The sequence below is a fragment of the Nannobrachium achirus genome (assembly GCF_963921795.1).
Source record: "Nannobrachium achirus genome assembly, chromosome: 7".
NCBI lineage: Eukaryota > Metazoa > Chordata > Actinopteri > Myctophiformes > Myctophidae > Nannobrachium > Nannobrachium achirus.
The window spans coordinates 56087146-56114749 of NC_137816.1; the positions used below are offsets into that span (position 1 = coordinate 56087146).

A 27604-nucleotide genomic window follows, 5' to 3' on the forward strand; every position below is an offset into this window, starting at 1 on the left:
GGACATAAAAGGGCTTTGTTCCCCTGGCATCACAGGGATCTCCATATCTCCATATATGGGCATGAAAGGGATTTGTTCCCCCTGGCATCACAGGGATCTCTCTAACAGGGCATCATTAACTCAGCGGGTGCCCACGAGGTGTCTGATGTCAACAATCAGCTCCGCATAGGGAGATTCCAAACGTTTTGCGCCGGTTTCGGAAAACCGCGAGTCGGGTCGGGTCGAGGCCCGGCACTGCACTCCGCGCGGCGGCGGGGAACGCGCGTGCCGAATCTGAAGCCGGTGGGACGAACGGTTCTCGAGATACGCGGATTACAAACAGACAGACACGCAGACAGACAGAGATTTGTCGCATTTATAGATAGATTAACTTTAAATCTCACCGTTAGGTTGGGGCTGCTTCTGGATGTAGCCCATTAGCCGCTAGTCGCTTCGAGTCGACGCTGAAAGCATCACGCGGCCGTTTTTCTCCGTATACTCCAATGCATTTCCCCATCTTTACAGCCCTTTATCTCTGATGTTTGTTTTATGGCTAAAACTGTGGCGTGGTGCGGCAAAATGTCCAAATGTTGATCGGCAATGAACAGCTATGATCAACACTGGCCCATACAGTAAGTTACACAATAACATCCTGTCTGCGCTCATGTGACCAAGTGACGTCATGACGCATGCATTGACGCAGCAGGGCCGGATTCAATACAATGGTGGTGGGCCTGGGCAGCAAGAGGGGATAAATGGGGCAATCCAGGGGCACCCGATGTGTTAATATTGATGACATCAGGGAACTCCATACATGGGCATAAAAGGGATTCTGTTAGTGTGACATCACAGTGAAGCCAGAGTGTGAAGCCAGAGTGGCAAACCCATTCTGGTAGAGTGGTTCCCCTGACATCACAGTGACATCAGAGCATGATGTCAGAGCAGCAAACCCATAGAAACCCATAAAATGTGTACACGTCTACAGTACACGTATACACGGACGCGGACAAGCTGTGACGTTTCTCATGGTATGATAACGTTGAAACATAATTATCGTCACTGTCGGGCAGAAACCTTGTATCTCCAAGTTTCAAATTTGCTTCACCATACGAGACTGTCGCACAAAACTAGTGAAAACAGCAGATCTACAAGCACACAATTTGTTTTTGTAGATTGGCTGTTTTCACTAGTTTAAATCATTTTCAAAATTATAAATACGAAACGAGCGGTATTGGACATACGAGGCTTCCACCCGACAGCGGCGATATACATGTCATATTTTGGTCCTTGCTACCGTCAATACTGTACACCAACCAGAGCACACCCATTTAAAAAGCTTCCAAATCCTGGGCAGGATTAATTGAGCGATGATCTTTAAATAGAAAACCTCTCCACTTAATGAAACCTGCAACAATCTCTCTGCTTTGCCCCCGATGCCAGAACTTTACACCTGAGAGCTTTGTGGAACTGTGTCGCCAGGTGGCCTCTGGTGCCGAGCTCTCGTACTTTTTCTCTTTCTCTTTCCACCGCTCTCTCTCTCTCTCTCTCTCTCTCTCTCTCATCCACCCACCCTCTCTCCCTTCTATTTTTCTCTGTTCTCCCCTTCCCTCCCTCGTGGTGCTGGGGGGTTGGGGGGGGGGGGGGGCCTGAAGTGGTTGTCTGGGGAGAAATTGCCTCTGTCTTTTTTTTTTTGCAGGGCCTGAACAGTAATATAGCATGTGTCAGGGAATAGAAAACAAGGGCCCTAAAAAATATGCAGCGAGAAGCAAACTGGTGGGGGAATGGATGGGTTGAGCCCTGGGCCCGGCCCCCGGGCCCCCTAACCGGGGAAGGAAGTGTCTCTATTAGCCATGCGTTTCCCTGCTACCCCCACCACCACCACCACCACCACCTCACCCCACCTCCCCTCAACCTGCTTATTTTTTTCTCTTTTCCCTCTCCTGTTAGTTCTTTCTCCCCACCTGATTTTCATGTTGTATAGCAGGGGTCTTCAACGTTTTCAGGCCAAGGACCACTTAGTTGAGAGAGAGAAGAAGCAGGGACCCCCACAACTTGTTCATAGATTCCAAATAGTTTCATTGTTTGACAGCACAATCATCAGTGTATTTTGGATTCATGTCAATTTGTGTTTTCAGATATTTAACCACTTGTCATACGTAATAAACTTGACCTTTCACTCTGTCTGCTCTTTTTCCCTTCTACACTAAACCTCTTTGCTGAAAATAGACGATCTACAAGCTCACAACACCTCGCGCTGCGAGGCGTTGTGAGCTTGTAGATCTGCTATTGTTGGCTAAAGTTCTCAGAATATGGACACTAGGGTTCAAGTGGTTAATACAAAAAAGGAGGAAAAAAAAGCTTCTATCACACAAAGATTTGGAGGACCCCCTGTAGTAACTCTGAGGACCCCCTAGGGGTCCTGGACCCCCTGTTGAAGACCCCTGTTGTATAGTCTCTTGGTGTCGTATGGGGAAATGTGCACGTGGATCAAGTCCTCAGTCGCCACGACCGATTTCATCGGTCCTGAATTCAATATAAACCAAGCATGTCTTCTAATAGTTACAATGTACTACTGTGTCCCTATCAAAGGATAGCAAGCCAAAAAGAAACATTGGCCACTGATGGCCGCAACGCAGGCATGGATAGAAAGCCCTGCTCAGCCAGCTTTAATCCATTCATTCTCACGAATGTCCGTGATTCAAATTTTATTATAATCGGCAGACGTAAGAGTTTCAATTCCTTGTGTCAACTAAGCTTATTAAGATGTTAGTCTATTTAAATACAATGTTTACATATACAACACGCCCATGACTAATTCAGGGCCTTTTTACGCATAGCGCCTTGGTGTAGTGCGCAAATTACCGCACTCAAAATAGCTAAATGGCAATTGGTCACGCCTCCACCTCTTGATTTAAGAGGCGGAAAGAGCTGCCGTTTTTAAGAGCTTCTAAATAGGGCCCTGTGTCTTTTAAAATAAACAAAAGGATTTGCTCTAAACCCGAGGCTGATAAAGAGACAACACACAAACCACAAGACAGTGGAAAACATTGACTGTTCAACTTTTTTTGGACACTGTTCACCTTGCAGTTTTGAGCCAATCTTGATGAGACAGTTGGCTTTGTCCCGCTGTGTTCAGCTGCTGACATCGGCTGTGCTACACATGTGATACAGTTCTTTTGTGTCCAGGGCTCGTTGTCACGTGCAATGCAATGTTCATTGTTTGCATAAATATGTCAGGCTACGGTTAACCGTGTTTAACTGCAAGGACGCCCCAGTTGCGTATATGTTTAGAAACAAATACCCAAATGTCCATCCCTAATACAAGTACTTCCATATCGATGTACTCGTACTGTTTATGTATTATACTTTATATCAGGGGTCTTCAACGTTTTCAGGCCAAGGACCCCTTAGTTGAGAGAGAGATGAAGCAGGGACCGCTACAACCTGTTCATAGTTTCCATATAGTTTCATTATTTGACAGCACAATCATCAGTGTATTTTGGATTCATGTCAATTTGTGTTTTCAGATATTTAACCACTTGAACTGTCAATACTTAACAAACTTGACCTTTCACTCTGTACTTAGTCTGCTCTTTTTCCCCTCTACACCAAAGCTCTTTGCCAAAAATAGCCGATCTACAAGCTCACAACGCCTCGCAGCGGCGTTGTGAGCTTGGCTAAAGTTCTCAGAATATGGATGCTAGGGTTCAAGTGGTTAATATAAAAAAGGAGACAAAAAAGTTTCTATCATTTGGAGGACCCCCTGTAGTAACTCTGGGGACCCTCTAGGGGTCCCGGACCCCCTGTTGAAGACCCCTGCTTTATATGAACATTGTCAGCCTTTTGTTCACTGTCAACCAGTGGGCTGAGAAGAGCAAAGGGAGCTTCTGAGATGTTGTGACAGAACACCAACTGAACAAACATGGAGGAAATGTTGTGTTTGGATGCAGTGGATCCTGAGTTTACGTAGAATCAAGTAATATGAGGACCACAGTTTTAGTTATCGTGGTCTTTTTGTCAAAGCTTTATATTGTTACGATTTGCTACTCTGAAATGTTGGTTCTCTCTGTCTCTTCTCGCTAAATTGTAATTCAATTCAATTCAATTCAAAGGAGCTTTCTTGGCATGAGAAAACATACATCTGCAATGCCAAAGCAAACGTGGAACAAATCAATCAAAACAAAACAATGCGTGTACAAATAAATATTGACAAAACAATGCGTGTACAAATAAATATTGAATAAAATAAAAGTGTAAACAGAGCTGTGTCACATTACAACTACTGTGTGAGGGAAGACTACCTAAACTATAAAAATGCTGCATTTACTGTCAGAAATACATCCATATAGGAGAGGTTAGCTTGGTATAAACTTTTGAAAGTTGACAACAGTATTTTGATGTTTTGCATTCAATGTGGTGTTGGGAAAGTTCACTTTCTACATGAACTAGTTCAACTTAGAGTTCACAACTTCTAAAATGAACTAGTTCAATTCATAGTTCATAATTCCACATTTTGAACTAAAGTTCATGGTTCCCCAAAATTAACTAACTTCTGCGAGCTATTATTTGTCAAGACAGCCCATATAGAACAACACACAGCAATTATTTCATCCAATTTAACATTGAGGTGCCCACAATGTTTAGGTGCCCACTTCCTGCACCCTTATTATGAAGGCAGAAGTTTCTAAGCGTCGGTAAGTGTTTAAGATGTAAGGAAAAAGTAGGTACATACGTGCATCTAATGTGGCTCTGTCTGAAAATAAAGACCTTTTGGGAAGAAGTCAACAATCAAATAACAATTTTAACCGGTTATAGGACTGAAATCAACCCCTTACAATATATCCTGGGTTTGCACCCAATTACACCAGAATCAAATAGGTTACAAGACTTAATATTCTATGGTACTGTGCAAGGTTGACAATACTACAACGGTGGCTTGATGACGATGTACCTTCTGTATCAAACTGGCTCCATAGTGTTCTGCAACTGCTCCCACTAGAACGGCTCACACACGTTCTCCAGGGAGACTTGAGGGCTCTTCATTGTTTGGGGCCCAGTTGTGGAATATTTGAGGGATGAATATTCTGAGATAATATGGAGGGGTTTCGCAAATTAGAGAACCAGGAAAGGGGGGACAAATACACTAACCTCTTACCCGAAGATTTGATTTTTGATTTTTGGAAGGCAATGAGTGTAAAAAGAAGATGATGTATGTTTGTTTATATGTATGTGAGACTTGTGAGTCCAAATGTGTAAGTCAATTGTTGATTTTTGTGAGTCATGTGAGTCTTTTATCAGTTTATGAAAAATGAAAAAAATAAAAAGATTGAAAGAAAGAAAAAGTTAAACATTTGAGTACTTTTTTCACCACTGACTCTCTCACCCTCTCCCCCTCTCGCTCTCTCTCTCTCTCTCTGCATATCCAGGGTGTAAAGAGGGCGGGTGTGGCTGGGGGCCAGGTGCGGATGCCTGTGGTGATCACGCCGCTGCGAGGAGCTCAAGGTGAGTCATTGGGCCCGATTCACCAACCTACTTACGAACGTTCTTACGAAGAAATTTGTTCTTAGACCCTTTTAAGAAGTTTTTTAAGAAGATTTGGCATACACCAATGTTTTCTTAGCTGTGATTTGTTCTTATGTTAAGAAAAAATCTACGCACACTGTAGAGCACTCTTAGGGTGGCCTTTTAGTTCTTAAGTGTGACATGCTGTGCTAAAATAATTTATTCTTTAAGTTTCATCAATTCTACAGTTGTATAATAATATGATTTAAATCATCAAAATATTTGTATCATATCTTTAGAGCAGTGGTTCTCAAAGTGTGGTTTGGGGACCCCCAGTGGTCCTTTAGGAAGTTCCAGGGGGTCCACAGTAAAACAAGGAAGAGTTTTACCATTTTAACCCAGTTTTAAAATGTGTTTGAAAATAGCAGATCTAAACAAGCTCACAACCAAACGCATTACCATTACAGCCCATTTTGAGCTTGTAGATCGGATATTTTTTAAACACTTTGATAAATCTTGAAAAATCTTCCCAGGCAGAAAATATTTTCAGGTGGGGGTCTACAGAATGCATGTTAATTTGGGGGTCCTTGACATGAAAATGTTTAGAACCACTGGTTTTCAACAGGTCTGAAAATTGCATCCCAACCCAAAATGAGCCGGTTGAGTTGAAGCCCAAGCCCCATACTCACCCCCTACGCCCCCCACCCTCCCCCCGGCACGACCCTTCATCGCGCCCCCCCGCCCCCCCCATAACCCAACTCCCTACACCCTCACCCCCATATCTCAACAGCCGCCACACGCCCATTTTCCTGTCTCCTTCCTACCCGAAAGCCCCCCTTGCACCATGCACCATATCCCAACCACCACACCCCTACTTCCACCCCATTACATACCAAGCAGCTGCTAACTTAAAGCCCCTCTATACCCACCTACCAGCTTTCAGTAATACAATGTTTTATATCCACAACTAATATGGATAACATTCTAATTTCAGCAAATTTACATTGATGTCTATAGTGAAATAATAAAATACATTCATTCATTAAATACAAATAATTAGCTGTTCACTTCAGAAGTACCTCCACAGAAGTATTTTTTTTTTAATGTTTGGAGTCTAGTGTTCCACCATCTTTACACTTTAGGTAGGCTATTCTTGACTTTATTCTCTCAACTTTATTTCTGTGAGTGATTTCTTGTTAGTTCTGTGTACAGCAATCAAACACAGGTGTGACTGCAGAGAGTGTCATGAAGCCTTATATGGGGATTTGTGGGTGGCTCCCTATGGTAATAGTGATGCAAATTAGGATATGTGGGGCGTCTACCTATGATAATTAGGATTACCTGGCACACCCCTTCAAGTTACAAGGATTGGCATTCATCATGATAAGAACATAGTTAAGAACAATTTTGCCTTCCTAAGAACGTTTCATGAATGTGACTGGACTTCACTTAGGAATTCACTTAGGAAGAAATTTAAGAACAAGTTAAGAAGAAAGTTAAGAACTTATTGGTGAATGAGGGCCAATGTTTGTGGACTGTCGTGCACTGCTTCTCATGAGATAAGAGCAAGGCATTAAACCACTACCCGGGGTTCCGTTCCCTGCGTGGCTTAATGGTTAAAGGGCATTTTGCACGGACACTGCCAGAGCTTAATGGGGATACCCAGTAGAGTCCCGCTGTCCTGAATGGCGCTACGGTCTCTGTTCACCATTGTTCCTACTGTACCCAACATCCACTGGGAGTGATAATCAGCCTGCCCGCTGTTCTGTTTGTCAGAGACACACACTGTTTGCAGGAACCCAAATGTTTTAAGTATAAAAGTTAAAACAAATAACACATTGCTAAATCTCTCAAGTCTTCACTCAAGTCAAGAGCCATCCCACTAGACCAGACAGTGTCAACGAGGCGCAACCTTTCGCAACGGGTCTGAGCTGCGTGTATCTATTCTGCATTTACTTTAAGGCAGGGGACTTCAACTGGGGGTCCTGGCCCCCGATGGGGTCCTCGGAGCTACTACAGGGGCAATTTAGGCAAATAAGTTTGTTGTAGAGGGGGAAGAGAGCAGACTAAGTACAGAGTGAAAGGTCTAGTTTATTAAGTATTGACGGTTCAAGTGGTTAAATATCTGAAAACACAAATTGACATGAATCCAAAATACAATGATGATTGTGCTGTCAAACAATGAAACTATGAAAAGGCTGTGGCTGTGGGGGTCCCTGCTTCAGCTCTCTCTCAACTAAGGGGTCCTCGGCCTGAAAACGTTGAAGACCCCTGGTTTAAGGCAAGACCCAAATTCAAACTTTGTCATGTCAAGGGACCCCCAAACTGATATGTATTTGCTATTTGGCCCCTATGTACCCCCATCTCAAAATATTTTGTTCCAGGCAAAGAATTCAAGTTAAAAATGTTAACGCTAAATTTGGGTCTATTGTGCATCTAGAGAGAGATAACACAGCTTGTGTTTTCTGTCCGGTTTCGGAAGCGTTTCTCCAAACATTTACACTGCAACGCACCGACACGCAATCACTCACTTTCCCAACAGAAGCCCACGAAATATCGCCCCAGCAACACCCTCCTGTTTGTCTCCCCCCAAGAGAGAACTGCAAACTCTCAAGTGGTGTGTGTACACACACACACACACACACACACACACACACACACACACACACACACACACACACACACACACACACACACACACACACACTTCTTGTGTGTATGTTTGTGTAAGCATAATGTTTGCGCTTGTGTGTGTGTGTGTGTGTGTGTGTGTGCGTATTTACTTATATGTGTGAGTTCGTGCGTGTGTGTGTGTGTGTATGTTTATGTTCACGCATGTGAGTGTGTGTGCGTGCATGTACGATCGGAGGCGCCCACAGAATTCTGATCTGCCCCGTCTTCCACCGCAGATCGCCTGCAGTCGGAGATCTCTAGGTTGTTTTATGCTGGTGAAATTTGCGATGCGGGGATAGTTCTAAAAATACCTCCCTCCGTGCCTCTCGGCCAGGAACATGCCTGTTAAAATCAAGTCTAGATTCACCCTGGCAGCTCGGTCTCGCCGGCACCGTGTCCCTCGTCGAGAAAAATGTGTCTCGGAGCAGGAGACGGAAGACGCAGGGAGTTTTTTCAGGAGTTTTGTGAGGAGTTGGTGAAGTGCGGTGGTATTGACAGACGGTATAGTGCTGTGAAACCGGCTCAGTGGCCTTGTGGTTAGAGTGTCCGCCCTGAGACTGGGAGGTCGGGGTTCGATCCCCAGGCCGGGTCATAGCAAAGACTCAGTGCCTCCCTGCTTGGCACTCATCATTAAGGGTTGGATTGGGGGTAAGTCCCTGCGCCATTCTAGCGCCATGTCCAGGGGGAGTACTCGTACATCAAGCTGCCTCACGCTAGAAACATGAGATAGGCTCCAGCCCTATATGGGCCCTATGGGCCCTATGGCTCTGCAACAGGGACGTGCAGAGAATGTTAGAGAGGCAGGGGATGACATCTCTAAAAGGGCCTTGGCTTTTGTTCGAAATATCGAAAATAGCCGACCTCGGCTTTCAACATAAGACGCTGCATTCAAGTTCAGGAGAGTTTGGACAAGGCAATTCTCTTGAATGCTGCCTTCAGGTATGGCATGGAAAGTGGGCATTTGCATTTCTTTCACCATAGTAAAAACAGCATTCATGGTCTGGAGAGGGCACTTTTTACAGACAGACAAAAGGGCAGGGGCTCAAGCCCCCTTTGATGTCTATGTGTGGACGTGCCTGCTCGGCAAGGCTTACTTTACTGGTGAAGTGCGATGGGGTTGACAGAAGGTGTAGAACAGTGAAGTGCAGTGGTATTACAGAACGGTCCATATGCAGTGAACCACAGACTGTTTTTTATTTATAATGCACTTTACATTTGTAAAAATGTCAAAGTGCTGCAACAAGTTAGCCTGATTTCAGAAGCGGTTCACTCAGTGGAGGAGGCGGGCTCTATGCTGTTGTCCCAGGCTAACAATAAGCACCACACCACTAAAAACATTCTAAGAAACTGAAACAAAACATTTAAAACATGAGGCATAAAGCCTAGAGGTAAAACCAGTGTTGCCAAAGAAAAATGCTTTGTTAAAAACATGTTGTACTTAAAGGAGCTATAGTCAACTTGTAGGGCCGACACTTTGTTTACATCCTAGTCTATAGACTAGAAGTGTCTGACAATGGCCAAAATTATTATTTTATCATTATTTTACGCTTTTTGTGGTCATTTTTGAATAACACATATATGAAGCTTATTTTTTTATAAAATATTTTCGAAACATTATTTTTATTTTAGCATCCGTTTTTCAAGAAAAAGTTGACTATAGCTCCTTTAAGTACAGAACTTGAGTAAATGTACTTAGTAACTTTACACCACTGCTTGTCTCCTTGTCAATGAGGAAGCGAGTTAATGCAGAAGCAACACAACAGTTCAATGAGAAATTAAAATTAAATTTCTTTCTTTCTTTCTTTCTTTCTTTCTTTCTTTTCTGGGGCGGCATAGCTCAGGGGTAGAGAAACTGTTATTAGAGCACGAAGGGTTCCCAAAGGGTTCCCAGTTCGAATCCGGTCTCCCCCTGAGTTAATGTCGAAGAGTCCTTGAGCAAGACTCTGAACCCCTAGTTGCTCCCAGTGAGTAGGTTGGTGCCTTGCATGGTTTCTTCCACCACCGGTGTATGAATGGGTGAATGTAATGCACAATCTATGTAAAGCGCCTTGGATAAAAGCGCTATATAAATTCACCATTTACCATTTTTCTTTCACTTTGTTCATCATTGTTTCCTTCCCTCCCCAGGCACAGCGGGGAGGCCAGGTAGCCTCCCAGCAGGCAGGAGTCCCGTGGGTCTGCAGGCTGCTCAGGCCTCTGGGAACCAGAAAAACAAGCTCAATGACCCTGGAGGAGGCTCTTACAGGTACCTCCTCTCCTTCCTCCTAACCCTCTCCTCTCCTCTCCTCTCCTCTCCTCTCCTCTCCTCTCCTCTCCTCTCCTCTCCTCTCCTCTCCTCTCCTCTCCTCTCCTCCTAACCCTATCCTCTCCCTCTCCCCAGCAATGTTGTTTTTGACAGCAAATTGTGATTTAGTTTTAGTCATAGTCTTTTGAATGAAATGTCCTTTAATTTTAGTCATAATTTAGTCACCTGAAAAGTTTTACTTTTAGTCTAATTTTAGTCGACTAAATATCATAAGTTTTTAGGCGACTAAATCTACTGTTGATTTAGTCAACTAAAATGTATTTTGGCAGGCATTGATGGCATCGTAAAGACTGATTTTACACTTGGTTGTGTGCTGAAAATAGCCGATCTACAAGCTCACAACACGTTGCAGCGCCCGAGAGCACCTGAGAGCAACCAAACATAAAATTACTCTCTTCTCCACTAGTCCCTCCCTAACGTTTTTGTCTAGCTTTTATTTTGTTGACGAAATTGTCAATATAATAATGTCTTAATTTTAGTTTTTATTTCGTTTTCGTCAGTGAAAAAAACAAACATTTTTCGTCATAGGTTTAGTCGACAAAATCAACACCAGTAAGATTAAGATTAAGATTCCTACTATTTGTCACATACATTGCTGTATGCAAGATGTGTTCTCTGCATTTGACCCATCTGTTGGAGCGGTGAGCCGCAGCCGTGCCGTGCTCGGGACAATTAGTAGTGATAGATAGATAGATACCTTTATTATCCCAAGGGGGAAAATCAGTCGCCCGGAGGCAGCACAGCAGTTTAAGGTTACATAGGCATGGATGCCTGGCGGCGCCGCCGGTTCGAATTCTCAATCCGGACGACCTTTGCCGCGTGTCACTCCCCGTCTCTTCCCCCCATCTCCTGTCAGTCTACTATCAATAACAAATCTTAAAAAAAAGAGAGAAAGAAGAATGTATACATAAAGTGTCAAAACAGTCAACGCTCATAAGTGTAATAGCAATACTTAGAAAGCAACTTAAAGCACAACTTATCAATACAGTGCCAAACACAAGTGTCCATAACAGTCGATGCTGTTGTCAGTGGTGATCAACCCCCCCTCCCAATACAATACAAATACAATACAACCCTGATGCTGAGTGCCAAGCAGGGAGGCAGTGGGTCCCATTTTTACACCCAACCAGGGATCGAACCCCGACCTCCCTGTCTCAGGGCAGACACACTAACCACAAGGCCACTGAGCCGGCAGTAGACCCAATGCAATGGTACAGCATGCTTTCTTTGTTCAATAAAGCCACCACATGGGGGCAGCATTTCACTAAGATCTCCACACACATGACTACAGGCTACTCTCTCAGCTAAGGCCATGAGTGTTCATCTGGTCTCCTGCCCGCCCGCCCGCCCGGCTGGGTGGGTGTGCTGCGTTCCTCTGCTCGGTGCCCACCACCACATAGCAACACCACAGACCTTTATGCCAGCCAATAGATCACTCTCTCTCTCTCTCACTCTCAGCGGCGCTCCCGCGCTCGCGCCGGTGTCACTACTCATCGGCGGGAACGCTAATGAGCCTAAATATCTCCATTTGGAAAAATAAGGTAATTGTAACCAGATGGTCGGAGGAAGCGCTGGATGATGCCTGGCGCTGGAAATACCTCTCGGAAAAAGTCAAACATACGGCGTTTTGCCCCCGAGCAAAACGCCTCCCCTTCTCCCCTTATCTGTCTTTCTGTCTCAGTTCTTGGGTCTCTTACTTCATCTGTTTTTTTTTTCTCCCCCAAAAACATTAAAGAGGTTCTCATCGTCCACATGTTAGCCTTTGTGGTCTAAATAGTGTGTGCAGGCACGTGCACACATAGACATCAAAGGGGGCTTGAGCCCCTGCCCTTTTTACCCGTCTGTAAAAAGTGCCCTCTCCAGACCATGAATGCAGTTTTTACTATGGTGAAAGAAATGCAAATGCCCTCTTTCCATGCCACACCTGAAGGCAGCATTCAAGAGAATTGCCTTGTCCAAACTCTCCTGAACTTGAATACAGCATCTTATGTTGAAAAAATTGCCCTCTCTGTGTAGAAATCCATACTGTTACGCCACATCTCCTGTATTGACTTGATAATGTTTAGTTCAGTGTGGTATCAAGCACCGAAAAAGCTCACAACGTTGTGAGCTTGGAGTTCTGCTATTTTCGATATTTTCAACAACAGGCCCTTTTAGAAATGTCAGCCCCTGATTATCTAACATTCTGTGCACGTCCCTGCCTGTATCTGTATGAATACTCATACCGTACCATTTATTGTTGTTGCCGGGCAGAATCCTCCATATGCCCATATTCTAATATTATCGTTATTTTTTCTCATAAATTCACACACTGCTCGATATACAGCGTCACACAAAATCATCTTAAAGGAGTAGTTCGCCCCCAAATTGACTTTTGTTCCTATTGATTACTCATGGCATTGAGTGATGGAGACTTGAGTTCAATAATATTTTTTGATATTTGTCGCATTCCAAATGTATTTGGGCCACCATCAATGTTGAATCAATAGGGGGAAAAAAGTCATTTTGGGGGTGAACTACTCCTTTAAGTAGCAGATCTGCAATCTGCTACTTGTGATATTTTATTTTTAAAGGTAGAGTAAGTGATTTCATAGGTCTATGTTCTCATAGTACTAGTTACTTTATAGATATAAATATAGAAAAAAAAGCTCCTCTACTAAAACTGGTGGGTGACAGGTTTTCCTCCTATCAGGATAGACTGGGGTCTTCTTCCAATCATGGTCAAGTGGGGGGTGGGCCTTAAGCGCACCAGGGCCCACCTCCACTTGATCATGATTGGAGGAAGGCCTCTGCCTGTCAACTGCATGAAAACTGAAACTTAAGTGAAATCCCTTACCCTACCTTTAATCCTGAAAAGTACGTGTTTTTGGGCATAATGAGGTTTCAGCCCGACAGAGACGATTATATTAGGCTTCTCATCACTGTCGTCTCCAAGTTTCAAATGTGTACGTTTTTTCGTAAAGTAAAGCCCTGCCTCATCATACAAGACTGTTGCACACAACTAGCAAAATTAGCAGATCTACATGCATGCAGCGGTGCGTGCTTGTAGATCAGCTAATTTCACTATTTTAAATCATTTTTAAAATGTGAATACAAAACGAACGGTTTTGGACATACAAGGTTTCCACCCGACAACAACAATATGGTTTTGTACATTGTGTGTATATTTGCATACGTACCTGCAATCGTGCCTGTGTGTGTGTGTGTGTGTGTGTGTGTTTGCGTGTGTGCGTGCGTGCGTGCGTGCGTGCGTGCGTGTGCGTGCGTGCGTGCGCATGTTTTGTTTGTTATTCCCCGTATACATTCAATAAGTGTATGCATGTGTGTCTCGGTTGCGTGCATGTCAGCGTGTCTTTGTAACATCTTGGTGTGCGTACAAACACAAATCGACGTGAAGTATAGATTTGGGGGATGATGGCGCCTGCTGTGTGACCAGGGCCGTGGGCCCTCCCTCTAACCGTAACCGTCTGGGTCACAACCAGGGCCAACGGGTTCGTAGTAATGGCCTTGTGTCTCCTGAGGGGGAAACGCAGCGCCCCGCGGCCCTCATTGATAAACCAATAAATCTTTAGTGAGCGTTGGTAATTAAGCTGTCAGGGCCCGCTTGTTACTGCCGACCTTTTCCCCCCGCAGTGAAACATGCAGCATAGCAGGCTGCAGCCCCTCCACACATAGGCACGCACACGCACATGCATGCACACACACTTGCCTCAGAGATGTAGTGGAACGGGAGTCCGGAAGTATTGAAAATTGGAATTACTCCAGTAAAGTAAAAGTACCTCAATACTGAATTGCAGTACTTGAGTAAATGTACTTAGTTACTTTCCATCACTGCATGCACACACATGCGTGCACGCACAGTGATCTTATAGCTGGCATAAGCCCTCCCAAAACACCCTCCACACCGCTGTAAAGCAACAGCCTCAACATGCAGTAAGAGCAGCGTCGGCGTTAACCCTCCCCTGACACTCAGATGAGAAATATTACCTGTGCAGGGTCATTGAAACGGGGTTAAAAGGTCCATAATGCCGTAGGGTTCTCAGTTAGATCCCGGGCTCCCCCAGAGTTAATGTCGAAGAGTCCTTGAGCAAGACTCTGAACCACTAGTTGCTCCTGGTGAGCAGGTTGATACCTTGCATGGTTTCCTCTGCCATCGGTGTATGAATTTGTGAGTGAATGGGTGAATGTAATGCACAATCGCTGTAAAGCGCCTTGGATAAAGGCGTTATATAAATGCACCATTTACCATTTATCGTGATGCGCATTGCATCGCTGTTAACACACATTGGATGCCCACAACGCGCCCACACGTCAAACTCTTTGCTGTCTCCCAGTGCCCACGACGTGTTCGACACGTCGGCTATTGTTTTATATTAAACTGTAGCTTACTGTATGGGCCAGCCATGCCTGAAGAGAAACACTCCAATTCCTGAAAAGCAACGGGAGATCACGTGACCGGGAAGTCATGTTCCCTCATAGAGAGCCAGTGTTATGAGATTCACAAAAGTGCTAATCTAACTTTTAAATCACGTTCATGATTAAAACGAGCCCTTCTCTACTGGCCAAATAAAAAGGGAAGTACTCGATTACATTTACTCAGATTACTTTTACTCTGAGCCTTCGAAATAAGGTAAAATCAATAAAATGTTGGGCACTTAGGGATTCTTGGTCGCGTCTTGGGCATCCAATGTGTTAAAATGTATCGTTACGCCCCTAGTGCTAGGGGTGCATACCAGAGGGGCTGATACAATAGACATACATATCAGTATCAAGTCATTGCAGTAGAGAAACTACCAGCCACAGCAACAACAACGACAAAAAAGAAAAAGAAAATGTTCCAAACATCTGTGGTTGTGGTGTTAATGTTCCCATTCCGTTAGGCGGTGTCATGCACTGTTTATGGTTGTGCGGTGTGTTTGCTCACCTGGGGGATACGAGCATGCTGGAACGGAGCCCAGCGTTGCAGGGTGATCCATAGGCTGCCGTTGTCTCCCAACTGTCCAGAGACCTGCGGTCCTGCGGTACGCGCATGCAGGCTGGACACAGCAGTGTGCAGAGGAGATATGTAGGTTTAATGTCCCACCACTGCACTGTGGAATCCTCCTCAGTGTTACTTTAAAGGAAGGGTCTTTAACAGGGGGTCCGGGACCCCTAGGGGGTCCTCAGAGTTACTACAGGGGGTCCTCCGAATCTTTTTTGTGTGATAGAAACCGTTTTTTCCTTTTCATATTAACCACTTGAATCCTAGTGTCCATATCGTGAGAACTTTATCTACAAGCTCACAACGCCTCGCAGCGCTTGTAGATCGGCTATTTTTGGCTAAGTACAGAGTGAAATGTTAAGTGTTGACAGTTCAAGTGGTTAAATATCTGAAGACACAAATTGACATGAATCCAAAATACACTGACGATGGTGCTGTCAAATGATGAAACTATATGGAAACTATGATAAGGTTGCGGTGGTCCCTGCTTCATCTCTTTCTCAACTAAGGGGTCCTTGGCCTGAAAACATTGAAGACCCCGGGTCTATGGAGTTAACATTACTCTGATAGACCCCAAGGTGTGGTTATAATATGCAAATATAACTTCCCTGTGTATTTTTGTGCCCAATCAAATGACCCCACTTTGGTGACACACTAAAATCCTCAGTAGTTAAAAGTGAGCGTTCAGAGCCTATGAAGGAGTTAAAACAGCGTCATCAGGGCAGCCTAGTTAGGTTTCCACTGTGGTCCTGTGTAGTGATCTGGGTGGTGCTGACACACTGAGCCAGTCACACGCACGCGCGCACTCATGCACGCACGCACGCACTCAGAGGTTTCCTAAGTCTTTCTACAGCAGTACTACTGTATGTGCGCGCGCCTGTGTGTGTGTTTGTGTGCACACACGGTGCATGAGTGTCTTCTTTTGCATATGCGCCCTTGCACACAGGCATTGTGTGTGTATGTCTGCCTGCTTGGCCCTGTCTGTGCTCATGCCTTTATCTACTTGTGTTGTGCGTGCGTGCGTGCGTGCGTGCGTGCGTGCGTGCGTGCGTGCGTGCGTGCGTGCGTGCGTGCGTGCGTGCGTGCGTGCGCGTGCGTGCGTGCGTGTGTGTGTGTGTGCGTGCGTGCGTGCGTGTAGTTTACAGTACTGAGTGAAAGCAGCTGTCTCCGTGCCCAGTCTGCCCCCACTTCTCGGCTGTCTCTGTAAACAGCCGACATCCTGCTGTAATCACTGGCGAGCCATGCAGCCCAGGCCCTGTCTCTGCCCTCTCTGCCAGCCCCCCCCTCTCTGCCCCTCTGCCCTCTCTGCCAGCCCCCCCCCCCCCCCTCTGCCCCTCTGCCCTCTCTGCCAGCCCCCCCCCCCCCTCTGCCCCTCTGCCCTCTCTGCCAGCCCCCCCCCCCCCTCTGCCCCTCTGCCCTCTCTGCCAGCCCCCCCCCCCCCCCTCTGCCCCTCTGCCCTCTCTGCCAGCCCCCCCTCGGCTCCTCACATCTTAGGGTTACTTTTCATAGGGGGCACGGTGGCACAGTCGGTAGCACTGTTGCCTCACAGCTAGAAGGTCTTGGGTTTGATTCCCACTGGGGAAGCTGTGGGTGCTGGGGGCGTGTTCTCTCCTCTGCGTCATCATCAGTGCCCATACCCTAGGTGGGGTTGGCGAAAGGGCCTTTCTGTGTGGAGTTTGCATGTTCTCCCCGTGTCTCCTAGGGTAGATATACCCTCACAAAAAACACACGGTAATCCTGGTCTCTATACTGCCTCCCCCTGGCCAGCCGGGGCGCCTGATGGAAGGGAAAGGAACTGTTTGGAATAATGTGTTCCTTCCACGCGCTACGTCCAACCGGGGAATCTCCCCCCTGTCAGATGAAAAGAAGCAGGTAGAACTCCTCATGCATAGTAGGAAATATTAGGTCAGTCCGTAGCTCTGCCCAGGTTGGCAGAGGGAGTGCAGCGCCCAGGATGAAAATAAAGTGTTACAAAAATCTGAAAGTTTGGAATTCAAAATGTACTTCCAAGTGCTAAGTGCAAATGTCCTATTTGTTTTCAAATGTACAAAGATCTTTTGAAAATGGCAGATCTACAAGCTTACAATGTGTCACATCACAACGCATTGTGAGCTTGCAGATCGGCTATTTTCAAATGTCCGAGATGTACAGTGTATAGTTTTGAAGTGTTTAATGTATGTTTTGTCATAATAATACAAATCTACAAAGTAATTAGTAACTTAAGTTTTCAAATAAATGTAGTGGAGTATACAGTAAGTACAATATTTGGATCCGAGATGTTGTGGACTAGAAGTAAAGGTATTGGAAATTGGAAATACTCAAGTAAAGTACAAATACCTAACAATTGTACTTAACTCTTTTACCGCTTTGGACGTTCCCGTTCGCCCCATTTTTCACGGCGGCGCGATGCCAATAGTACGTTCTTTGGCTCGTTCTTTTGTACCTTGTTTTGATGTCTGTAAACTGATGAGGGGTCGCGCGGGTGTGTACCGTTAACACATCTCCCGTAAAAGTGCTCTCAAAAACCTCGCAAAGGTAAACTGCTTTTGACCCAATAAATAAATAATAACATCTGGCAGTAAAACTGTTAAGTACAGTATTAAGTAAATGTACTTAGTTACTTTACACCACTGGGCAGACATACAGTGTACATGCAAACAGCACAGATACAGTAAAACTCAGCATGCGGAGGAGAGCGTGCGTACACATGAATATGCAAGGGTGCTCACACACATGCATACTAATGTATACATGCTCTAACCCCTCAAATATGTTCCAGTACAGTGTAAAACACATACACATTCAAGGAAGGGGAAGTGTTTTTAGTTGTTAGCCAGTTGGCTGCTGCTGGTGTATTTCAATCTCCACAAGCTATTCTTATTTACTTACCAGTCATACATGTTGTGAAGGTTGACACTTGTTCCTCTTGTATCTATTGCTTTGTAGAACACGGCATATAACATGAAACCGGCTTCAACAAAATGGCCAGTTCACTGTGACAATGGCTTGCAATTAAGTAACTAAGTACATGTACAGATCTGTCATTTCAAAACTTCAACACATCCTGCCATTGGCAAGACATTTGATTTTCAGGGGATTTGAAGAACATTGAGCTTGTAGGGTCAGGGTACTAAAGTATCGTTAGATTTTCAATAGGAATTCAATTTAAAAAAATCATTTTTCTCTTAATTTTCTAATTTTCTAGCTCCCCATAAAATCAAATATTGGTTCATTTTTCCAATTTTCTAGCTTGCAAAAAAATCAGGAAAATGCTTCAATTTTTTAAATGTGTGATTCATATTTGTCATTATTTGATTTGGAACCGACAAAGGAAAAACATCTTTAAAAAAGGTATTTTTCATTTTTTTACCACATTACGAATATCAAAAAATGGACCAATTTTTAAAATTTTCTAGCTTGCAAAAAAATCAGGAAAATGCTTCAATTTTTTAAATGTGTGATTCGTCTTTGTCATTATTTGATTTGGAACCGACAAAGGAAAAACATCTTTAAAAAGGTATTTCTTAATTTCTTACCCCATTACAACAATCAAAACATGGGCCCATTTTTCCAATTTTCTAGCCCACAAAAAAAACAGGAAAATGCTTAAAATTTGCTCAATTTTTTGAATGTGTGATTCATATTTTGGCATTATTTGATTTGGAACCGACAAACAAAAAATAGGCCCATTATTCAATTTTCAAGTCCAGGAAAGAAATCGTCATCATGAATGTCACGTGACCACGTGTCAAGTCACATGGTACACAACTTCAAAATAAAAGCTGTAGGCTAGTCTAACATCCAAGTAATAGGATCAACATGCAGGCAGGCAGGGGGTCCATGAGGGGTTTACAAGGGGGTCCATGGCTGGTTCCCAAAGTGTGGTTTGGGGACCCCCAGGGTTTCTATGGCTGGTTCACAACAGCCTGGTACACGTACAGCCATGGCTGGTTCCCAAAGTGTGGTTCGGGGACCTCTGGAGGTCCATGACGGATTTCCAAGGGGGTCCATGGCTGGTTCTCAAAGTGTGGTTCGGGGACCTCTGGGGGTCCCTGAGGGGTTTCCAAGGGGGTCCATGGCTGGTTAGCAATAAGTGTGTTTAATTGCGACCGTAGTAGGTCGCAGTTACTTTTACACTCTCTACTATCCAAACCTCCACCAGCCGTCAGCCTGTCCTTCCCTCCGTCACGTCACTCGTCACACGTCACACTTTCCCCCTACTCATATCTCCGCCACCGTTGCCCCGATCCATGCCAAAATTTCCATACAAACTCCTTGCCTGCCAAACTACAACCTCGAAGGACCCCCGGAGCTCCAGGGACCCCCAGGTCCCTGGGGGACCCCCAGGTGTAAAAAATGACCAAATGTGCAAAAAAGACCACCCCAACGGGGCTGCTCACGGGGAATTCCCGGGGACCACCGACTCCTGGTGCTCCAGAACGGATGCAAAAGTGGTGGCGCCCCCAGTGGAGGACCCCCTCCACTGCAGCTCACATAAAATGCCTTAACTCGGGCTAGGAGCGACCGGGAGAGCCGGGGCCGGTACCTATTCGTCCGCCTCGGCGGCGCGGAGACCCCACCTCTCATTTCTCATATGGCCCTCTTCTAGCGCCACCATGAGGCCGATTCTGCAAAACACATTTTTGGACACTGCTCCTAAAATTTTTGCCCTAAAATCACACAAATCGGTACACAGTATGTCTACACTCATGTCATCAACTTGGATCTGTCCCATATAGCGCCACCTTCAGGCAGTTTTTTTAAAACACATTTTTGGACACTGCTCCTACAATCTTTGCCCTAAAATCACGCAAATCGCTACACAGTATGTCTACACTCATCTCATCAACATGGATCTGTCCCATATAGCGCCACCTTCAGGCCGATTTTTTAAAACACATTTTTGGACACTGCTCCTACAGATTTTGCCCTAAAATCACGCAAATCGCTACACAGAGACACTGCTCCTACATATTTTGCCCTAAAATCACGCAAATCGGTACACAGTATGTCTACACTCATCTCATCAACATAGATCTGTCCCATTTAGCGCCACCTTCAGGCCGATTTTTTTAAACACATTTTTGGACACTGCTCCTACAGATTTTGCCCTAAAATCACACAAATCGCACAGTATCTCTACAGTCATGTAATCAAAACGCATCTGTCCCATCCAGCGCCACCATCAGGACGATTTTGGTAAAACAAACTTTTGGCCTTTTTGTGGAGATAAGCGACCAACGGTCGCTTATCTCCCGATTAGGGAGTCTTACTGGTAGTGTAATAGGTGAAATAGTGTAATAGTGCATTCTTATCAAAACCTCCACCAGCTGTCAGTCTGTCAGTCAGTCTGTCAGTCAGTCAGACTTTCAGTCACACTTTTGCCCTTCTCATAGTGGTTTTGGCTGCCAAACCACTACCCCATTTCTCCCTCTTCTAGCGCCACCATGAGTTCTTGCAAAACACATAATTTTTTGGACACTGCTCCTACAAATTCTGCCCTAAAATCACGTAAAGCGGTACACATTATGTCTACACTCATGTCATCAGCATGGATCTGTCCGAGATAGCGCCACCATCAGGGCATCCTAAAATCACGCTTTGCGTGATTTTACGGCAAAATCTGTAAAAGCAGAGTCCAAAAATGTGTTTGAAAAATCGCCCTGATGGTGGCGCTATCTTGGACAGTGTAGACATACTGTGTACTGCTTTGCGTGATTTTAGGGCAAAATTTGTAGGAGCAGTATCCAAAAATGTGTTTTGCAAGAAGCGGTTGTGGTTTGGCAGGCAAGGAGTATGTGTGCAAAATTTGGCATGGATCTGGGCAACGGTTGCGGAGATATGAGCAGGGCAAAAGTGTGACGTGTGACAGACAGACAGACAGACTGACTGACTGATGGACGGACGGACTCACAGCTGGTCGAGGTTTTGATAGTAACTGCGACCTAACGGTCGCAATAACATTTATGCTATTTCAATATTACAAGTAATGCACTATTACACTATTTCACCTATTACACTACCAGTAAGACTCCCTAATCGGGAGATAAGCGACCGTAGGTCACATGTATACACAAAGAGGGCTGTAACTGCCATTGGTTCCTAGTTGTGTGGGCAATGTGTAGACATACTGTGTACCGATGTGCGTGATTTTAGGGCAAAATCTGTAGGAGCAGTGTCCAAAAATGTGTTTTGCAAGAATCGGCCTCATGGTGGCGCTAGAAGAGGGCCATGTGAGAAATGAGGGGTGGGGTCTCCGCGTTGCCTTGGCGGACGAATAGGTACCGGCCCCGGCTCTCCCGGACGCTCCTAGCCCGAGTTACGGCATTTTATGTGAGCTGCAGTGGAGGGGGTCCTCCACTGGGGGCGCCACCACTTTGGCATCCGTTCTGGAGCAGCAGGAGTCGGTGGTCCCCGGGAATTCCCCGTGAGCAGCCCCGTTGGGGTGGTCATTTGGTCATTTTTGCATATTTGGTCATTTTTTACATCTGGGGGTCCCCCAGGGACCTGGGGGTCCCTGGAGGTCCGGGGGTCCTTGGAGGTTGTAGTTTGGCAGGCAAGGAGCGTGTGTGCAAAATTTGGCATGGATCGGGCCAACGGTTGCGGAGATATGAGCAGGGCAATAGTGTGACGTGTGAGGTGTGACAGACAGAGGGACAGACAGACAGACAGACGGACGGACAGTTTGTGCAGGCTGTGATAGTAAGTAGCGACCTACGGTCGCAATTACACTTATTGCTAACCAGCCATGGACCCCTTTGGAAACCCCTCAGGGACCCCCAGAGGTCCCCGAACCACATTTATTGCTAACCAGCCATGGACCCCCTTGGAAATCCGTCATGGACCTCAAGAGGTCCCCGAACCACACTTTGGGAACCAGCCATGGCTGTACGTGTACCAGGCTGTTGTGAACCAGCCATAGAAACCCTGGGGGTCCGCAAACCACACTTTGGGAACCAGCCATGGACCCCCTTGTAAACCCCTCATGGACCCCCTGCCTGCCTGCATGTTGATCCTATTACTTGGATGTTAGACTAGCCTACAGCTTTTATTTTGAAGTTGTGTACCATGTGACTTGACACGTGGTCACGTGACATTCATGATGACGATTTCTTTCCTGGACTTGAAAATTGAATAATGGGCCTATTTTTTGTTTGTCGGTTCCAAATCAAATAATGCCAAAATATGAATCACACATTCAAAAAATTGAGCAAATTTTAAGCATTTTCCTGATTTTTTTGTGGGCTAGAAAATTGGAAAAATGGGCCCATTTTTTGATTGTTGTAATGGGGTAAGAAATTAAGAAATACCTTTTTCAAGATGTTTTTCCTTTGTCGGTTCCAAATCAAATAATGACAAAGACGAATCAACACATTTAAAAAATTGAAGCATTTTCCTGATTTTTTTGCAAGCTAGAAAATTTGAAAAATTGGTCCATTTTTTGATATTCGTAATGTGGTAAAAAAATGAAAAATACCTTTTTTAAAGATGTTTTTCTTTTGTCGGTTCCAAATCAAATAATGACAAATATGAATCACACATTTAAAAAATTGAAGCATTTTCCTGATTTTTTTGCAAGCTAGAAAATTGGAAAAATGAACCAATATTTGATTTTATGGGGAGCTAGAAAATTAGAAAATTGAGAGAAAAATGATTTTTTAAAATTGAATTCCTATTGAAAATCTAACGATACTTTAGTACCCTGACCTTGTAGATCAGCTATTTTTGCTATTTTTATAACCCTCTCTGACTTCGAAGTTTAAAATGACCTTTGAAGGTGGATTCTGCTTTTCAATGGGAATGGGAGTGGTTTCTTGCCATTTGCGAGTTTCCGCAAAGATGCGCTCCATTCTCCATGAAAAAATAAAGGCAAAACAGGGAAAGAAACCATTGGGGAAAAATACATTTGCAGGACATTTTCAGGTAAAGAGGAGTAAATACTGAAGAGTATTTTTTTCCCCCACGCCAAACGTCTTTGCCAGCGTGAGGCGTTCTCAGGATATGGACACTAACTAGGATTCAAGTGGTTAATATGAAAAAAAGGAGAAAAAGGTTTCTATCACACAAAAAAGATTTGGAGGACCCCCTGTAGTTAAGGGCTTTGCACACAGACGCGTTTTTTTTTCCACACGGAAAAGGCGGATGATTATATATTTTTTTAAAGAAAACAATGATTCTCTAATGACCTCATGCACACCGGCTCTGAATTTGGTCTGGCTGCGGCAGTGCGTTTGTTTCCCCGATCGAACCCAGTTCGATTTGTGCATCTTGTCGCAAGCGGTAAAAACTCATTGACTCCTTTTCGGATCCGCAGTGTGGATTCCGCACAGCCTTGCACACCAAATCCAATGCGTTTTAATCATGCAGCAAACGGGAAACACACAATGGTTGAAAATCAAAATGGTTGCAAAGCCCTTAACTCTGAGGACCCCCTAGGGGTCCCGGACCCCCTGTTGAAGACCCTTGTTCTATAGTGCGGACTACAGAGCAGACCCTGCCTGCCTTCCTGACGGGTGTCTTTCGGGGGGCAAGTAGCCCCCCCTCCAGTGGTCCTTGTCTCAGGTCAGGAACAATGTGACTACATGGCCCTGGCCCTTAGTCACAGGCATCGGTGAGGAGAGAGACCCCCTTCTGGGGGGTGGGGGGGGGGGGGGCACAGGCCACTCTCCAGGGTGCCTGGGAAGGAGGTGGGGGGATCTGAGCCTCTTGCGTGTGCATGGATTGCCCTGCAAGCCCCCCCGCCCTCTTCTGTCTGTCTGTCCATCCGTCTACTCCACACACACACACACACACACACACACACACACACACACACACACACACACACACACACACACACACACAGCCTCTGCTCTAAATGGCACAGCCCAAACCCCCCCCACCACCCCCACCCATGGCGTGTGCCCTCGCCGGAATGCAAGCTTGATATGGAAACGACATGCATATGTATTGGTGCAGCCTCGCCCCGGGGCGCCCGTATCCCCGAGCCAACCCCAAACTAATCATTGGGAGGCCTCTCTCTCTCTCTCTCTTTTTTTTCTCTTTTTTTCCAGCGGCAGTTGGAAGGCTAATTACATCTCGGCTTTATTAGCGTGGAGGTATAGTGAGGTCTGGAATATTTTGCATTTTCATATCTCATTCCCTCCGTTTAATGTCAGAGCTGTCTTTGGCATTTTCATTTGATTTTCGTGGGCTGTGGCCGATTCTTCCCAAACAAGCTCATGGAAGCCCTTTATACCTTCCAAAGAACAAGGAAAACGCTATCATTAGCCATACAATTATACCTATACACCATTGGTTCTCAACCTGCGCCTCCCAGTGACGTGACAATTTAAGGACTCTTGATACCTCATGCCTAAAACCTTTTTTTTAATGAAGAAAAGAAAAGAAAAAAAGAACATTACTTCATGCAATTTAAACAACAAACTGTACTATAAAAACTGGTCAAACATTGGCCAAATTGTCAAATGATATACAAAGTAGCTGATCTAGAAGCTCGCTCCGCTTTGTGCCCAAAAACGAGCACTCCTTTTGCAATCAAACTGGATTTCCGATCGTACTGTAACGTATGTAATATATATTAATATATATAGTGTATATATACACTTTTAAAATCTTCCATTAATTTAACTAACCGATTGCCAGAATTGAAACATATTTTTGGTCCAGGCTGCCAGCATGTTTTTCACTAACCTTTGAAATATCATAGAACAAGGGTCTTCAACAGGGGGCCCGGGAAACGACAAAAGATGGCCCTCAAAAGACGCACACGGGTGTTGTGGGGTTGGAAATCCTGGTCCAGATGCGACCATCCATTTGAAAGATAGAGGCTCTCGTGTCAACCTGGTCTCCAAAAAACAATAACTATCTGAGGAAACTCGGGTTTGGCGGCGTGGAACTTTCGACAATAGCTCAAGAATGTATGTAGAAGTTTTCTAAAACATAATTTTTGGAGAAATAAAAACATTTAAAAACATGCCGAGTCGCTATACTGACACTGAGCAGATCCATTTTACTGAAACCAAGTTTGAAATTAGAATTGAACACACAGAATAACAATACGAAGCAACTGAATTAAAATGGTAGTGGATGGAGTGTCCCACCGAGTGTCCCACAAGACACAGTAACCAATGGGTGTGAAGAGTTGCGAGACAATGGGCGGGACTTGACAAAGGGTGAATTATTTTTGGATTCCCCCAGACATCACCTGACACGTCGATGTCGTAACCGGAACAAAACAAGCTTTGCTTTTTTTTTTAGGAAGAACAAAAAAAATACATAGCATGTGTGTATGTGGCGACGAGCTGGAGTTTGACGCGGAAGCCTCCATCTTTCAAATGGATGGTCGCGTCTGGACGAGGATTCTTTTCCGATTCTAGCACACCCGTGGGCGTCTTTGGAATGCTTGGAATGCCTTGGGAAAACGCTCTGAATCCTGGCAGTCAACAAGTTAATGAAAAGAACTCAGCAGAGGCACCGCTCACTTCACACATGGTGTGATCTCGGGGCATGTTTACAAAGGTTCTGTTGCGTTTCGGACAGGTCTGGACATACACAGGTCCACAGGGTCAGGCTATCCATGAGGAAGTGACAGTGACAGGTGTGTGCACGCTGCGTGAGTTGGAGGAGGGGGCGGCATAATCCCAACCTATCCATGGGTCCCGTCGTCGGGTAGATTAACTATGTGGAGGCATGATGAGCAGTAGCGCTGGAGGAGAGAGGAGATGAGTGGAGTGGAAGGTGTACCAGCGCTAATCATCTCTGTCAACCTCCTGCTGCGCCGTGTCAACTTTCATATAGGCTTCCTACGACCTCAGTGGTGTACAGTAACTAAATACATGCACTCAAGTACTTACACAATTTTTAGGTATATATATTTTTTTACTTTGCTGGAGTATTTCCAATGTTTTTGTACTACATCTCAGAGACAAATATTATACTCCTTTATACTCCACTACAATTATTTGAAAACTCGGTTACTTGTACTGTAGATTTCGATTATTATTACAAAACATTCATTAATCACTTCAGCCCCAAATACATTTATGCCATTTGAAAATAGCTCACAATGTGATGCATCATGTGTCGCGATGCGATGCATTATGAGCTTGCGATTTTCAAAAGATTTGAATACATTGTATATACAAGAGACATTCGGCATAATGAATACTTTTACTTTTGATACTTTAACTCATTCGCTGGCCCAGTAACTACAAACTGTACATGGTCCCATCCTCTTTTACAGTACACTTTAAGACATAATAAGACATAATAATAATAAGAATAAGAATAAGAAATAATGTGTTGGTAATTAGAGCTAATATATTTTATTAGACAGAAACAAAGACAGAATAGTAGAAAGAGCGAATACGGAACTGCAGCGGCAGACACTGCCGCACGACCGCTAGTCCGACCAGCAGTTGCACTGCATCGCCGGCGATAGGACCAGCTGTCCCGCCAGTAGGACCGGCGGCCGCCGCACGGACTGGCAGGTCCCGTAGCGGTAAACTGCCCGTCCGTGCGGTGGTGGCTGAGACAGAATAGCAGAAAGTGAATACATTATCTGGCACCGTCATCGCTGATAACTGCCGCGGCAGCCACCACCGCAAGGACGGGCAGTTTCCCGCTACGGGACCTGCCGGTCCGTGCGGCGGCCGCCGGTCCTACTGGCGGGACTGCTGGTCCTATCGCCGGCGATGCAGTGCGACTGCTGGTCGAACTAGCGGTCGTGCGGCAGTGTCTGCCGCTGCAGTTCCGCGGCAGGTGACGGTGCCAGAGAATGTATTCGCTCTTTCTACTATTCTGTCTTTGTTTCTGTCTAATAAAATATATTAGCTCTAATTACCAACACATTATTTCTTATTATGGCTTTATTCTGTCTTATTATGTCTTAAAGTGTACTGTAAAAGAGGATGGGACCCTGTACATAATACAACCACTGCTGCCAATGTTCCGTTTTTCTTACCTTTTCAAGTAGTCACAGAATAGTGACATAGTGGTGGGTGGGTGTGTGTGTGTGTGTGTGTGTGTGTGTGTGTGTGTGTGTGTGTGTGCCTGAAAGAACTTGACATGCCAGCATGTCCCTACACACACACCAAAACACAAGAACACATAAACAGACGCGGGGGAGACGACGACGACACACACAAACAGTCAAACACACG

General features: G+C 45.0%; 1 protein-coding gene across 1 annotated transcript in view; it reads left to right on the forward strand.

The window, feature by feature from the left end:
• The window catches only part of LOC308289077 (transcription initiation factor TFIID subunit 4), a gene marked incomplete at its 3' end in the record, with an annotated part of 184274 nt that overhangs the window by 34910 nt on the left and 121760 nt on the right, over positions 1–27604 (forward strand). Inside the window, 2 exon segments of the mRNA XM_080730626.1 lie at positions 5406–5481; positions 10282–10399. Of these exon segments, the coding sequence (XP_080586752.1) occupies positions 5406–5481; positions 10282–10399 (194 nt within the window).